Source organism: Sesamum indicum, linkage group LG4 (assembly GCF_000512975.1).
Source record: "Sesamum indicum cultivar Zhongzhi No. 13 linkage group LG4, S_indicum_v1.0, whole genome shotgun sequence".
NCBI classification, from domain to species: Eukaryota; Viridiplantae; Streptophyta; class Magnoliopsida; order Lamiales; family Pedaliaceae; genus Sesamum; species Sesamum indicum.
In genome coordinates, this window is record NC_026148.1 from 7,301,288 (window position 1) to 7,317,700 (window position 16,413).

Genomic DNA, 16,413 nt, shown 5'->3' on the forward strand with positions numbered 1-16,413 from the left:
TTATTAATACCTGACCGTTACAAGATCGTCCCAAAATTCTAATATATATGTGATACTTAGCAGTTTTTTCTCACTTTTCTTCTTCCTTATCTCTCTCTCTCCTCTCTCTCTCTCTCTCTCTCTACCGATTGTTCCCCCGGCCTCTGCCACCCGCTTCCAGCCACCAGAGGCGCCTCAGCCATTTCCTCAAGTAGGAAAAATATTTTTCTGTATTTTTCTTATTTTTTTTTAATTTTTGTGAAAATGTTTGTGTAATGTTTCAGAAAATATTTGTGATTTTTTTTATTTTTCTGATATTTGAAATGCGTTGTTAAAAACGATATTATACACTGTGTCCTCTATGTTCACAATGATCAACGACTTGAACTATATATGTTTAAACTGTACTAATATTATTTTAATTCCCAAGTGCCCTCAACTAACCTTCTTGACGTAATTTCGCCCGATTACCCTATCCAATTATTTCTAAAAGATAGGATCCAAAATCACTGCAAATCCGCTAAAATGTCTACTATATTTCATTATATCTCCTAGTCAATCAGCTTTTATTCCTGACCAATTAATTACAAATAATATTTTACTGGCATTTGAAAATAAACAGTTTTTGAAAACTTGAACCACAAGAAATTTACATGCCCCTTAAACTTTATATTAGCAAGATAATTTACATGCCCCTTAAATGATATCCCGCACGCCTTGACAACACCAAATAGAAAGACAAAATGTGCATTGGTGCAAGAATTTTTTTCTGAGATCAGAAGAAAAATAAAATAGAGATAGGATCAAGATAAAAGAAGGGATTATTTAGTACACAAAAATTACTATTCATTTTTAAATTATATTTTTTATATATATAAATATGTATATATATATATTGTATGTTTAATATTGTATTTTTAGAAGACAAAAAATACTATTCATTATCAAAACATGTCTCTTTTATATTATATATAAGTGTATATATATGTATATTATATATAAAAAGTTGACCAACAAAAAACCACACAGATAGGTGTAAAAAATATAAAAACAAACACCCGGTGTATTTTATCCTGTCTCGAAAAATGCCAAAACATAAAACCAAAAATAATGTTGGGTTATCGGGAAATGATAAAGAAAAACGAACCAACTTTTAAAATGATAGTACAGGCAATAAATAAAGGATAAATTATATTTTGCCATTCAAATTATGCTCGTTTTTATTTTTTGTCATCGAATTTTTTTTTTTTTTGTCAACTTACCATCTCAACTTTGATAAATTTGCACTTTGTCAAATATGTGCATATTTTTATTGATTTTCTGCCTGAAAAACATCACATACTGTACATATGTAAAAAATATCACATCACATGTACACTACATTTAATGTTTTTTTGATAAAAAACTTGGTTGAAAAAATAATTATAAATGGTAAAGTACAAAATTTTATATGATAAATTAACAAAAAAAAAATTAGATGTCAAAATATAAAAACAATCATAGTTTGAATGACAAAATGTAATTAATTTTAAAATAAAAAAAATAAATACATTTTACCAACACATAATTGATCTCAACAAATGGATGACTACCTTGTCCATTTGATAAAATACAGAACTACATGGAATTGATGCAAAACAGTCAATACGACAATCCTTTTAGCAACACGACGTCACTTTCATAGGAAAATCGCCAAAAAAGGGAGAAAACCTTTTTGCTCAACCAAAAGGCTGCCAAACACAAACCGAGCGCACATCAACCCAGTATACATTAATACGACGTCATTTCATAAGCACGCGATTGCCAAGCAATCCTGTTTTTCCCAAGTATTAAACCCCGACCAAGGTCCATTGTAAGATAACAAAATATTAATATGAGACCTTCCAATGTTGTCTTTTACATAGTGAAGATGATGACAAGTAAACAGTGAACATGATGATATATATATACCATATGAAAAAGAAGTCTTAGATTAGAATTAATGAGTCTCATCTATTCTCAAACTATTTATGAGTAATTCACGACCTCACCAATCACTACGAGTTAGCAAAACAACAGTAACTACTTTTGCATTTATCTGCTACAACACCAAAATCAACTCGTTGTGGGGTATTAGTACACAAACAGATGCTTTTGCTTTAGAAGTCGAAGCCCCGTTGCTTTGTGTTTGTGTAAATGTTTAACTTAGCAGAAATCCTGCTCAATTAGCTCCAAGAAAGTCACGTGAAACAATAGAGAGAAGCTCAGTGTTCAACATTGATCTTCTCCCTATGCTTTACGCATGGTTCATTTCCAATATCACAGGGCATTATGTCCCAATTGCTTCTCTGATCCCAATCGTGTCTTTGGGTGCCGCATCTCTCCAACCCACCAAAACTCCCGACTTGGCTCCTTATATCCTCAAACTCATCAGCGTCAACAGTTTGACGTTTCCCACCTGTCTCCGTATCAAAGGCCCTGTTTGGCATCTCACTACTTATCGTTTGGCCCAAGTACGATGACACATCAATGCTAGCATATGAATCAATTTTAGCAATTGCCCGGAAGTTATTCCGGGAACTGGGGATCTTAGCGCAGAATACTTCCTTGAAATTACGAACGAATCCAAGGTTATAAGGATTCATCTTGCGATCATATTGATATCGGAAATTCTCATACGTCGTCTGATGGAAACGAAGATGAAGAAGAAAGATACTCTTAAACGTCGAAGACTGCAAAAATCAAACTGAAATAAACGGCAGAAGATAAAGACAGAACCTGGTTTGTCGAGATCAAGTACAGGTGAAATGTGGTGAGGCCTCCGACGAACCAACAGACCACGAAAGTATATATGATGAGAATTCCTGAAATAGGTGATTTTTCGACAGCCCTCCAGACACTACAGTTGTTCTTGTCCATTACACTCTTGACGTTTAGCAAGCATAAAACTAGAACATACACGCATAGCAGGGTTGTGGAGGACACAAACATGAAAAAGTACCTGTAATTCCTCTGTCATAGAGCAACAAGTTCGTCATCATGGTATATGAGAACAAACTCAATCAACAAATTAACTAGGAACCTGCTCAGTTTTTATGAAATAATAGGTACAACGCAGCAACACTTGCATAGAAGAAGCTATAAATTGCAGAAATCAAAGTACGTACAAGAATGTTGAATGCCCCATATAAATTTAAATAGATTATGGATCCTATATGAGTTCTAATGGATCCTACATGGGTTCTTCATGTTAATAGAATTGATGAAAGATATTAGTAATATTATATTCATGAGTTCATTATGGGTCCTATATGGGTTGGTGATGGGTCTTAAATTCATTAGAATTTGAGTTAATTATACTATATATTACTAACTATTTTTATATTTCTTACTTTTCACATTTTTTATGAGAAACAAAATTTTCAAAATTTATTTTGAAAATTCATAATTCAATTTTAGAAAGAATTATGGAGAAATTGATTGCACAACTATTCGTCTCATGATTTATTTCAAAAAATATGGTATTTTTAATACTTTACAAGCTTTTCATTTTATATTGAACAAATAAATCTTTGATGTAACCTGATTATTTTCCACAAACAATGAATAATACAAATTTAATCGTATTATATTACATTACAAGTTGTATTAAAAATATTGTCATCTTATTATTATCCGAAAATTTTAAATTTGTAAATATTAAATATAAAAAAATGGGTACCATTGACCCAACCCGACTCATTTGTACCCAATCTATTTTCAACCCGTTAATTCAAACCCAGCTCATATTGAACCCAACCTATTTCGACCCAATCCAAATTCGATCTAACCCGCCTATTTGGCACCCCTAATTATAGTAACTCCCAAGAAGGTCATAATCACAACTAATCCTTTATAACAAACAATTCTTAATAAAGAAGCTTGCATAAGTAAGCTGCTATTAACCTTTCTAGTACAAATCTTCTACAACAAACATCAATTGGTGGATATTTATCAAACATGTTGGTTACAAGACATCAAGTGAAAAGAAAAAAAAACAAAACAAAACAAAACAACTCATCTAAGAATAAGTAGAAAACAATACTGGAAGGAGGGCACTAACCTTTCCAATGCATTGCCCTACCCATGGGCAATGGTGATCGAAACGCTCAACGCAGTTGTTACATATTGAGCAATGGGAGCATCTTGGTGGCCGGTACAACATGCATGTCTGGCAATATTTAACCTTCACAACTATCCCATTTATTGTTACATTTTTCGTCAGCGGTAAACCAGTAGCACTACTCTGACTGCCAGCCCAATCTGTTGATAAGCTTGAGATATCACAGTCTTCAATCTCAGGAGGGTGAGGATTTCTGGGAATAATACCAGGATCTCCTCCAGACGTGAGAAGCAAAAGAATGATGATCTGCATGAGGAACTAAATAAGGAAGAAGTATAATATATTGCAGATCCATCTGTGTATAGGATGATCACAAAGATTAAGTCTTGTTTGATGCCCAAGTAGAAATAGAGTCTTAATTCCTTAAGCTGCCCATGAGAATATGGATTAATTAAATTGGAGTTGACCAGATGAAAGATAGATAAAAAGCAATTTTAGAACTCCATAACTGCCTGAGTTTTATTATATTTACACCAAACGAAACATTAGATAAGCATCGATCTGTCTCCATTCTATTCATGTATCTGTTGCCTAAGACTATTCTCATTTATGAAGAAGTCTTGAGCTCATGGGAGAATAATAAAATTTCAGGGTAGCAAAGTTCATCGTCATAGGAGCTCCTCGACTACAAACTTTTTAATTATTCTAGTACTTCATGCGCGGCATCACCTCTCATTTGTGATCATAGCTCAAGCAAGCAACTGGGACCAAATGTGTTATTTACTAACTTCATCTAACTAATATCTTACATATTTCTACCACCGAGAGTCTTGTATACGACATAGGTTCATATCCAATTTTTTTTACTTGCTCCGATGTTATTCTGTATAATCAATAATAATGATCAAACGTGAGATGAGAATGGAGGAACTCACATATGCAGTGAATATAACAGAGAGAACTACGACAAGAAGGCCCGGTCCATGGGGAAATGCATTAATAAGGCCTTTGGCAACAAACACCCAGAACAAGATTACTGGAGCAAGGATTAGGGACAACGTGAGGAAAAGAGACCTGACATCTGGACCAAATATGAATCTGCCACCAAAGATAAATTTCTGCAAGATATTAAAAAGAATAAGTTTGCCTCGACATCATAATTTGAGAAGAGGCTTCTATGGTACAAAGACTCTAACCTCTTCTCAATTGAATACATATAGCACAATCCAAGTGTATTTATAGTCAGTAGAAACCGGTACACCATTTGTAATTATTGATAATGACTTAAGGAATCTTCTCAGCTCATCAACTCTTAATGTCCATCATATTACATCTTGTTATGCATGCTTGCTATGATGATTCAATTCTTATATAAATTCATACATTTGTCTTTTGTGAAATTTTCTAATCTTTAATTATATATGGACTGAGCTAGAGATGAGATGGAGACAACCTTGATTTTCATGTTACTAGCATGTGGTGTGCATGTATGAATTAAACAAAAACATAAATGGTTTGTCATTGAGCAATTTCATTTCTGCATGATGCGTAGTAGGAGCTAAAAAACACAAACAAACAAAGACCATCAATCATGAGATCCAATAATTGTCATATCCCTCTTACAATATAAAGAAAACTGAAAGTCATTTCTTTTCCAAGTTTAATTCATATAGTTAGCCTGCCATCAATATTGGTTTTACAGGGATTATCCTTTTGTTCTATGAAAGAAGGAAGGAAGGAATGACATTGAGTTGCAACAAGAAAAACACAAGGAGAAACAACAACATACATTTCTTCCTTTCCAAACTTGATATAAGCGTAGTGGAGGGCCATCATCAACAATAATTTGCCGCTTGTTAGAGTGGGAAATGTGGTGGCGAGGTAGGGGAGGCGAAAACATGGCTAATGCTATTCTGTTCTGCTTAACCAATAGAGATATTCCATAGACTCCCCCCACAAACACAAGATTTCTTGTCAGCCTTCCATCTGCCAGCAAACACATACATACATACATACATTATCACAGAATATCCAATAAATATTGCTACACTGAAGATGATAATTCAAGAAAATGTCAAAAACTCAAATAGGCATTAATCAAATTGAAAATAGAGAAATGCCCATGTCAAGATGTTACCGAATTCTGGTGCCCTGAAAGGCAAAGCCCAAAACGAGAGAAGGAAGAAGTAAACCCCCTCTGATCTTGGTTTCTTTATTGAATATTATAATATATTACTATGAAATATGAAAGGTTTAGTTTTTGTTAATATTGGAATAGAAATGAATGAGGCTCTCCCCCTCTCGATCCCTTTTCCGGCCTACTGCAGAAAAACGAAATCTTTTTTTATTTATTTTTTGATTCAAATTGTGAGCTAGAGAGAGAGAATGAGAGAGGGGGTCAAACATAGATGCCATTCTTGTGAATATTAGCCTCAAACGCTACAATAATGCACACAAGATAATACATTCATCAGTTTTTTGCCTACCCCCACCCTCGACTACCCCTCCTCCACAATTCCCGCCTCACCAGTCGCATAGCCGCCTTTCTTTTCTTCCTTCTTTCCATTTTTATTTCAACATCGCAAACGAAAAATCGTACGACGAAAAGACAATGCAATCTATTGACTCTATAGCGGAGAACTGCATGCTTTCTCCGCCTACCATGCCCACTATAGGCCGCCGCCGGCAGAGTAACTAGGCTTCGCCGGCATATTTATAGTACGTAGTAATATGAGTTGAGAAGATGCCATGGGTTGGGATTGTACATTGAAAGTTTGAACGTTCGAATTTGGGAGACAAAAATCATTGATTATTGTCTAAATATATATTTTTATATATAAATATGTATATATATAAATATTTTACGTTTAATGTTGTATTTTTTGGAGACAAAAATTACTGTTTATTGTCAAATTATGTCTGTTTTATATTATGTATATATATAATATATAGAAAATTGAAAAATAAAAAAGTACGCAGATAAGGTGTAAAAATACAAATACAAATGTTGAGTATGTTTTATCTTATCTCGAAAATGCAAAAAGTGCAAATAAATTTTGAGTGCGAATATAATCCAATATTTTTCAAAAAGGATTGAATTATTATTAAATTTAAAGAAACTGTACCTAAACTCTATGTGATTATTATTTGAGTTAAGTTTTAGTTGAATCGAATGCGAGTTTCGACGTTCAAAATAATCGGATATCTTTTTAGCATAATCTACTTCTTTTTTTTCACTAAGTTAATTGATCTCGAGTTAAAATTTTAAAATTTATCGAAGAAATTCTTTTGTTAAAGCTCAGTCTCACTAAGAAAAATAGAAAATTAGCCACAAAAAGGTGGCAATTCTAATATTACTACTAATTATATATATAATTAGTGATAACTTTTTTTTTACTTTGTCACAAAAATAAAATTTATAATTTCAAGTAATCATAATTATTTTATGAAAAGTTATCATTGCCAAGAATTAACAACAAAAATTGTGCATTACAAAACCATCGCTATAAATAATTATTTATTATTATTAGTATTATATTTTTATTTCCATTCCAAATGTGCTACTAATATTATTTTTCATTTCCTTATTTTTCATTTCAAAAAATAAGTACGAGTGCTTCTCAAGAGCACTACAATTGCACAAGACACAATCAGTGTTGGGGATGGATAGCCATGTTTTGTCTGCAGTAAAAAATAGCCCAAGGATTGCAAGTCACAAGATAAGGTTATTACGCACTATCTTAGAAGGCCTTGACAATAATCCCGCTCGAAGGACCTTTTTGATAAGATCGCATTTTGTGCTTATTTCATGTACTATTTTAGCCTATTTTGTGATCAAATGCTCCTAATTAAATATTATTTTGCAGCATTAGGACAAAAGAATTGAAAATTGAAGAAAAGCACCAAAATGAAAATTCAAACAAGACTCAAACTCAATTTTTGGCAAGAGTTTGGAGCTGCTTAGACTACCTCTGATGAAGGAAGAGTTTAACTAGGATTATAATTTTATCTCTATAAGTTTTTTATTTCAACTAGGAATCTACTTCTAATCCTAGTAGAACTAGATATCTAGCTATTATAAATAGGTGATGTAATTCACTTTAAGAGACAACTTTTGAATTCTTCTATTTCTCTACGTTTTTATAATATTTTCTTACTTTGCTTTTCATACGTTCTTCCATTAGCATGTCTAGCTAGTTCTCTTATTTCGATTGAAGATTTGGTGATTGCTTAAATCCAACGAGTTGTAAGATCTAATTTATGCTTTCTACTTTTATTCATGTTGGTATTTGTGTTGTTCTTTGTGCTTTTATTACAAATAATCTGATTTATTGTCAAGAATATTTGCCTAGCCAATTGAACTTACAAATCCGTAATTGTTTGTTTAGTTCAATAACTAGTGGTAACATCGCATAATTGATTATGTAGAAGTTTTCGATTATGTTGTGGGGAATGCACAATCTAACTTAAATAAATCATCGTAGGAATTTATTGGTTAGAATTGGGCCTGTCTAGTTCTTAATGTTGTCGGTAAATTAAATCTTGAGGATGTTCCCAAGGTTGTTTACTGATTAGGGATTTAGTCAACGGACGTTCCTTGACTATCCACAAGGTAAGGAAAGGTGAGGTTGTTAGGTCGTACCAATGGCCATAACCAATTTATCAATCATGAATAATTGTTATCTTTGCATATATGATCGACCGTGGAATTAAGCATGATCCTATCTTTAACTGGAATACTCTTCTCTTATATTTATCTCTTCTCATTTTATTAGTTTTTTAGTTTTATTCTTCTTCACAATCAAAACTCCCCCTAATTATTTTCATTTTTGAAGGAATTAATTTAAAACCAATCTCTGTGGATTCGATCCTACTCACACATCTACAAAAGTATTCGTAGAAATTATTTTTGGTGGATTCGACACCCATCACTTTTCTTATGGGGTTGCAAAGAGTTTATATAAGTAGCAAAATTAGAAACCCAACCTCAGTATTAACAATACAAAAAAATCATTTTATTGGAATGGTTTTTTTTTTTTTAATTTGTAGCGCATTTTTTTTTTTTGTAATGGTTAGGCCTACTGGGCCTAAACGAGACGTTACAAAGTATTAGTAATGGCTTGGCAAAAATTTATTACAATTTGTAACGGCTTTTGTAACGGTTGATTGTAGCCATTACAAAATTAGTAACATGAAAAAAAATTAATTTGGAATGGCATTTGTAATGGCTAGGTTGGATTTGATATAATTGTTATTGTAACGGCCTTTGTAACACATTTAAGTATGATTTTGCCAGATATTTGGATGGTTTTTGTAATAATCTTTATAACTGTTTTGTATTATATTTGTATTTGTTTGGTACTGCATTTGTAACTGTTTTTTCACTGCTTTTGTTATAGTTTTTGAAACGGCCTAGTTTATAATTAGTAACTATTTTTGGCACGTTCTTTGTAACGGCCTGACGATTTTATATTTTATTATTGTATTACAATATTTATTATTTTCTAATATATTTAAAAAATTATTTCATTTAATATTATTTAATATATTTTAAAAAATATTTTATTTAATATATTTTAATTTTTTTCGTAAATTAAGTAAATAAATTTATATAAAACACACATAATATAACAAAAATAATAATAATTTAATTACAATAATTAAAATATTATTACAAAATCATATTTTTACAAACTACCAAAATTATTATCCCCAGCTGCCGCTTGTTTGTCGTCATCGCCGGGTGCTAAGGGATCAGTTGGAGGCTTGGGCGCTAGACAATCGGGTTAGTTGGGATCGATGCTTCTGATGTAGCGCTCGAGTGCCAACACCCGATCATCTACGTTGGGGCACTGCGGCTGTCGTGGCGAGGGCGAGGAAGCAATCGACTGGGTCGCTTGGGATGGTCTAATAATCGAGTGGTAGGGCTTGGAGCCAAGACCGAATACTCAGTCCCTCTTCCGGTCATCCACTGCTGACATCCAGACCTGCTGCATGTTCGGTGCCACGAAGCCTTGAGAGGACAATGGAGGATCTTCATTTGTTGTTCAGTTGTCTCTGGCGTTCCTCCGTCATCCTAAAAAAAAAATCTCTTGCTAACATGTTAAATAATTAGATTAAAAAAATAATCTAAAATTAAAAGAATAAATTACGTAAATATTTTTAATTACTTACCGCGACCTCCTCCGCCCTCGAGCCGCTCCACTGGTTGTTCTCCTTTTTCTGGTGCACCTTCTTGAACACCTCCATCTGAGAGACGGGGCGTCCAAGTTGTGTCCCATGTTTAAAAATCAATATAAAAATAATTAGAAATAAATAAAATAAATAAAATTACTAATATTATTTGAAATACTAACCATCTTCCGCTTGTGCGCCCCAACGGATGACTACCCCCGCGGTAGATGGTTGCAGCTGCTTTCGAGTTGGCGGCCCAATTTACCTTATTCTTGGCCAACTGTGCTGGAATTCTAGAATTTTGGGCTCGACCAGAATTTGAGGAGCTAGCGCCAGATCTCCTCGGCCAACCACAGTGGTCGAGCCAACTGGTTTCGTCCATCAGCGAACCGCTTTTACAGGAACTTCCTCGCCTGCGACTTGACGAGCTTGAACATCGACTCGATGTCACAGTCCCACGAGTACGACATCTGAAAAATTCACAAAAAAAATTATATAAATATTTAATTTTGAAAATATACACATTACTTAAAATTAAATAATATTATTAGTACCTTCAATTTTTGGAACCAAAATAGCTGGTGCTCCTGTGGGATCTGCGATATGTTGGCCCAAGGATGCGGATAATGCCCTTTGACTGCTGAATTGATGCCCATGTGAAAATCACAATTGGACCTGAAAATAATAATTAAATATTAAAATTAATTCAAAAATAAAAAATATCAAATCAATTAAGAACAAATTTTATACATATCTCGCATTTTCGAAGGCTGATGAAACACCTTTGGGCCATTGGGGGAAGTAGTGGCGCTGCTAGTGGTGCATCCCTCGGCCTCGCCAGGGCCTGTGTACTGCTGGCCCCCACCGCCTCATCTGACCCCACTGTGGGGGAGTCTGTAGGTATCGGCGGGGGCTAGGAGACTCCCTTCGAGGATGCGACGGCTGGAGGTGCATTCGCTGGCTCATCTCGAGGAGGGCTGGGAAGGCCACGGCTGCGGGCGCGAGCACGACCTCGACCCCGAGGTAGTGGAGCACTGATTGTCATTATCTATAATTTAAAAATTCATTAAAATTCAAAACACATATTCGTATTTTATTATTGAATAAATTAAATTTTTCATAATTTCCCAAAAATAAGGTCCAAATTTTGCCTACAAATTAAATTTAGGTCCCTGCTTTTCCTAAAATTGCATTGGCGTCCTAAAATATGGAAAGTATTTGTGTTTTCTAGCAAATTGAATTAAGGGATTCCATATCCGGTGTGGTGGACGTGTCTTTAGAGGGCTTCTACATTGAAGTCTCACGTGAACGGATCAACGAACAAATACATGTGCCAATCGAATAGTTACCATATTCGTTGGGACAATATTGCCTAAATAAAGATTTCTTAAATGGTTCTCAAAACCGCCAATCTAATTGGCTTTTGGTCACCTATTCCAACACAAATTACATTGCAGTCCTTAATTTTCTAATAATTTCATAAAAATCCTATTATCCTAAAATTACATTAACATCCTCTAATTTTCAAAAAACTTCATTTAGATGCATAATTTTCCTAAAAATTGCATTGTAGTCCTTAATTTTCTAATAATTTGCCTCTTTTCCTAAATTATATTATTGTCCTCTAATTTATAAAAAATTACATGCATATGTAATAAAATTACATATAAAGTTGAGAAAATTACAAAAAAAATTTAGAAAATTGCAGAAATTTACAGAAAATAAAAAACATGCAGAAATTATGAAAAATTTCTGAATTTTTTAAAATTATAGAAAATAAAAAAAATTAAAAATTATGAAAAATTTCTATTTTTTTTAAATTACAGAAAATAACAAAATAGTTTAGAAATTATGAAAAATTTCTGATTTTGTCTGAAATTACAGAAATATTTTTTCTCAGAATTTATTGAAAAATTCTGATTTTTTTTAAATTACAGAAATTCCCAAAAAAAATTCAAAAATTATGATATTTTTTTTAAATTCAGAAATTTCCAAGCATCATCATCATCATCATCATCATAAATTACAGAATTTAAAAAATTGGCAAAATTTTTTAGAATTTTCAAAAATTCGAAAATTTTTTAATAATTCAAATTAGTTTTTAAAATTTATAAAATATAAATTTGTTTAAAATTTCACACATTTAACAATAAATATTACACCTAAAATCATAAAAAAATTAAAGAAAAGAAGAAAAAAACTAAATAAACTGACCTGGCTTCGGACGATGCTAGGGGTGGGAGAAGGGAGGTGGGACAGTGGAGGGGGTGGGAGAAGAAGAGGGGAAGAAAAAAAAATCTGTAAATGTTCTATATATATATATATATAATTTTGGCCGTTCCAAAAGTCGTGCCAAAGAGAGTTATAAAATTTAAAAAGTCATTACAAAAGCCGTCACAAAATATGTAGTTTAATGCAACCGTTTAAATTTTCGTTACAAAGAGTGTTTCAATTAATTAATTATATTTATTGAAATTATTTCAAAAAAATAAATGTTGTTTTCGACGATTTAATATTGTGGAAACATATCATTAGTGGAACAATATAATCGAAATACATTAAAAAATAATTTTTTATTTGAGTACATGTACACAGTATGCAATCAATTTATATATTCATAAATATTAATTACATTGATGTAATTGTCATCTTACAGTGTTGAACTGCATGGGTTAATCGAGTCATCAAATTATGATCAAACCGTCAAATATGATCACACTTAAAAATTCATTCGGTCAAGTTGTAGCCTTATTGGGTATATGGATTTCAACATATTGTTCCTGGAACATAATAGTACACTTTCAAGATGGTGTATTTCTAAATCAGGCTATGTGACTTAAAATCATACTGTCTGATTTGATTTAATAGGCACATACTTGTATATATTTAAATTTGGTAAGAATTAGGTGCCCGGATGTGAAGATATCGTATTTTTTTATCTGAATTTATAAGATAACTCATTTTTTGTAACAGTTGGTATAATTTACCATTGTAACGGCATTTGTAATGACCGGTGTAACGCCAATTAAAATTAAAATTCCCAAAAATTTTAGTTTGTAATGGCCTTTTTGAAATTTGGCAGTTACAAAATTTCATTTCCCGCTGTTGACAAAGTTGACCGCCTTATTTTGTAATGGCCTGTGTAATGGTTTTTAAATAAATTGGCTATTCCAAATGGTAAATTTTTAAAGACAAATTAAAATTTTTTTTTAATTGTACAACATTGCAACAGAAAATATTTTAATTGAAAAAATATACATTATGTAGCCTCGTAATCATCATCGTCAGTCTCGTAGTCCTCGAAATTGTCTTCATCTTCATCATCAGTTTGACTAGCTCCAGTCCATGAAATACCTACAACCTGCTGGTGTGCAATCGAAAGATCGACCACAATTTGTAAATCAGTGGAATCATGTAGATCGTACAACTGATTGTCCGTAGCAACTTCAAGGGCCGGTATGACTTCCTCCGGCTGATATGCGATCTCAATCCATTTGGACTCATCAACAATTCTCTAAGCCTTGGTTTTGCAGATAGCCATCCAATCTACTTTGTCCCTCTTCAAACTTGGGTACTCAGTGTAGTTTACTTGTACTGCTTGTTGTGCAAGTATGAATGACTCATCCTTTTGGTATATCTTTTTGAAGTTTACGTCAAGGAGGTGATAGCGTGGATGTACCTTCATCCCTCTTACCCAACGACATTTGAACAGAACGATGTGCAAGTTTGGAATAAGTGGATATGTCAATTGAATGATCTCTTCGATGATTCCATAGAAGTCATTGTCATTGTCTGTATACGATGAACTTTTGACACACACCCCATAATTCATTGCTAACTTGCCGTGGTTGTGATGTTCTATCTGGAAGTTGTACCCGTTAACAAAGTAGGAAGACACCAACGTCACTTCTGCTTTTGGACCCCAATAATGACACTTGAGGAGCTCGTTGTCCTTGTACTTCAACTCCGGATGTATCTACACATTCATCTATTAATTAGATATTCTAAACTTGGTCAACATACTTTAAAAAATTAAAAAAAAATGGATTAACTTACACATTGTTTGAACCAATCTTTGAACTCAGTCGATACAAGTCGATCAATAATCGGGTCTTTGCAGAACGGTGGTGCTGGTACAGTTCGTTCAGGTATGACCTGTAGATATATTAATCAGATAAATGATATGTACATACATTAGTACACAAATTAACATTAATGCTATATTGAAAATAACATCCACGCAAAATATGGCGTGACTACTTCACAGTTGGTCAAAATGTACGTCTCGATGATGTGCCGTTCTGGTCCACTGACCCATATCTTCTTCGAGGCCCCACAAACCCAACCAGGATAGTTGAAAATAGACACCTGGATTCTAGCATCCTGCTCGTGCTCCATCAGGAAACTTTAAGGCCACGAATCCATTCAAATATCCTCCTCTTCTGCTCCTTCGACAGGGTATAGACTGCTTTAGGTATAAGGTTCGATCTACGTTCATCCAGCTCAAGCTCCGGGCAATTACAGATGATCTTTAAATCCCTACGTGCATTCAAATTATCCTTCGTTTTCCCCTTGATGTCCATGAACGTGTTGAATATATTGTCAAACACATTTTGCTCAGTGTGCATGACATCAAGATTGTGTCTGATCAGATGCATAGACCACTATGGAAGATCACAGAAGATGTTTTTCTTCACCCACTTTTGGTCGCTACCATAGTCGAAAATGAGTGTCAACGGCATTTCAACAACAAGACTAATGTCTGCAACCCAATCCAGGATCTGGTCTCTTGTCAGCATCGAACATGCTACCTTATGTTCGACACGATTCTTGATGAAGGATTTCTTGTTCCTTGGATAGGGATGGTGCTTAGGGAGAAACTATCTGTGGTAGTCAATGTAGCACGCCTTCCTACCGTGCTACAGATGGAACGCCCGTGTGTCATCCATACAAACCAGGCAACCCATAACACCGATGGTACTCCACCTAGACGTCATCCCATAGGCGAGTACGTCGTTCACCATCCACATCTATGCCGCTCGCATGATGAATGCGTTGTCCGTGGCATTGTCATACATCCGAACACCCACATGCCACAACTCCAGCAACTTTTCGATCAACGATTCCAAGTACACATCTATTAGACGCTTCTTTTTAGAAATGCCAAGGATCACCATAATCAGGAACTTGTACTTAAAACTCATGCAGATACCATGGGGGAGATTGTATGGTGTAATGATAACGAGTCAACATGAATAAGTACGACCGTACTGACTGTGAGGCGCAAAACCATCTGGAAAGGACCAGCTGAGCATTACATGGCTCTTTTGCAAAATCAGGATACATTCGGTCTAAATGCTTTCAAGCCTTGGCATCGAATAGATGACACATTGACCCTTCCTCAGTCTAATGTATGGCATGCCACGTCATGTGTCAGCAGTTGTCCTCGAAAAATACAACCTCTAGAGATGGGGAGTAAGCGACAGGTACCTAAGGACCGCATACGGGGACTTCTTGCGGCGTGGATCTCACCCACAAAACTTGCAGTACTCAAAATCGACATCGTCCTTCCAATACAACATGCAACCATGCTTACATGCATCGATCTTCTCAATGGATAAACCTAAATCCTTTATCAACTTCTTCATGTTGTAGTAATCTCTCGGTAGGGTGTGACCGATGGCAATATTTTATTAGCCCACTGGGATATTCGATCATATGATCGCACAGAAATATGGCCATCCACCTTAATATCCACCAACTCAGCAATAGTTGCCAATTGAGATTGTGTGCAACTGTTTCACAATAGCTGGTCGGCAGCATGCACTACATTGTAAAAGCGGTCTGCCAACCCTGACTCATAATCATAGGGGCTACCGCCATAACAACATGACCAAGGATCGAACTCAACAAGATTGAACCTTGTACCATCATTAGGCACAATCATGAAAAGAAGAAAAATAACTTGACCTCGCTGCATCAAAACCATCCGTTGTGCCCAATCCATATTCCAACGGACTTAGGCTTCGAGTGATGGGATTAAATCAACCAACAAAGAATTTGAGAGAAAAGGACCTACAAAATGAAATGTTAGCACTCCGACGCCCAAGTTAGTATTGGATTCAAGAAATAATAGGTTTGGATAAGAAAACGTAATGAAAGAATGAAGTATAATGAGG

At 34.3% G+C, this 16,413-nt stretch overlaps 1 protein-coding gene and 1 long non-coding RNA gene across 2 annotated transcripts; both read right to left on the reverse strand.

Moving 5' to 3' along the window:
- On the reverse strand, window positions 1,930-6,441 carry LOC105160160 (probable protein S-acyltransferase 7). The gene is made up of 6 exons (XM_011077427.2): window positions 6,198-6,441; window positions 5,850-6,046; window positions 4,996-5,178; window positions 4,061-4,366; window positions 2,737-2,970; window positions 1,930-2,642 (listed from the first exon to the last, which is right to left on the reverse strand). The coding sequence occupies exons 2-6, from the start codon at window positions 5,958-5,960 to the stop codon at window positions 2,223-2,225; spliced, it is 1,254 nt and encodes a 417-aa protein (XP_011075729.1). The 5' UTR covers window positions 5,961-6,046; window positions 6,198-6,441; the 3' UTR covers window positions 1,930-2,222.
- Window positions 9,762-12,514, reverse strand: LOC105160161. Its single transcript, XR_847693.2, has 6 exons — window positions 12,449-12,514; window positions 11,017-11,282; window positions 10,789-10,909; window positions 10,417-10,704; window positions 10,235-10,309; window positions 9,762-10,136 (listed from the first exon to the last, which is right to left on the reverse strand). It is a non-coding gene; the product is annotated as an uncharacterized LOC105160161 (long non-coding RNA).

Coding starts and splice junctions, on each gene's coding strand:
- LOC105160160 (XM_011077427.2), bottom strand. CDS start 5,960: ATGTTTTCGCCTCCCCTACCTCGCCACCACATTTCCCACTCTAACAAG. Junction 4,367..4,995: donor CTGTTATATTCACTGCATAT/GTGAGTTCCTCC, acceptor TTCCTCATGCAG/ATCATCATTCTTTTGCTTCT. Junction 2,971..4,060: donor TAGGGCAATGCATTGGAAAG/GTTAGTGCCCTC, acceptor GCTCTATGACAG/AGGAATTACAGGTACTTTTT.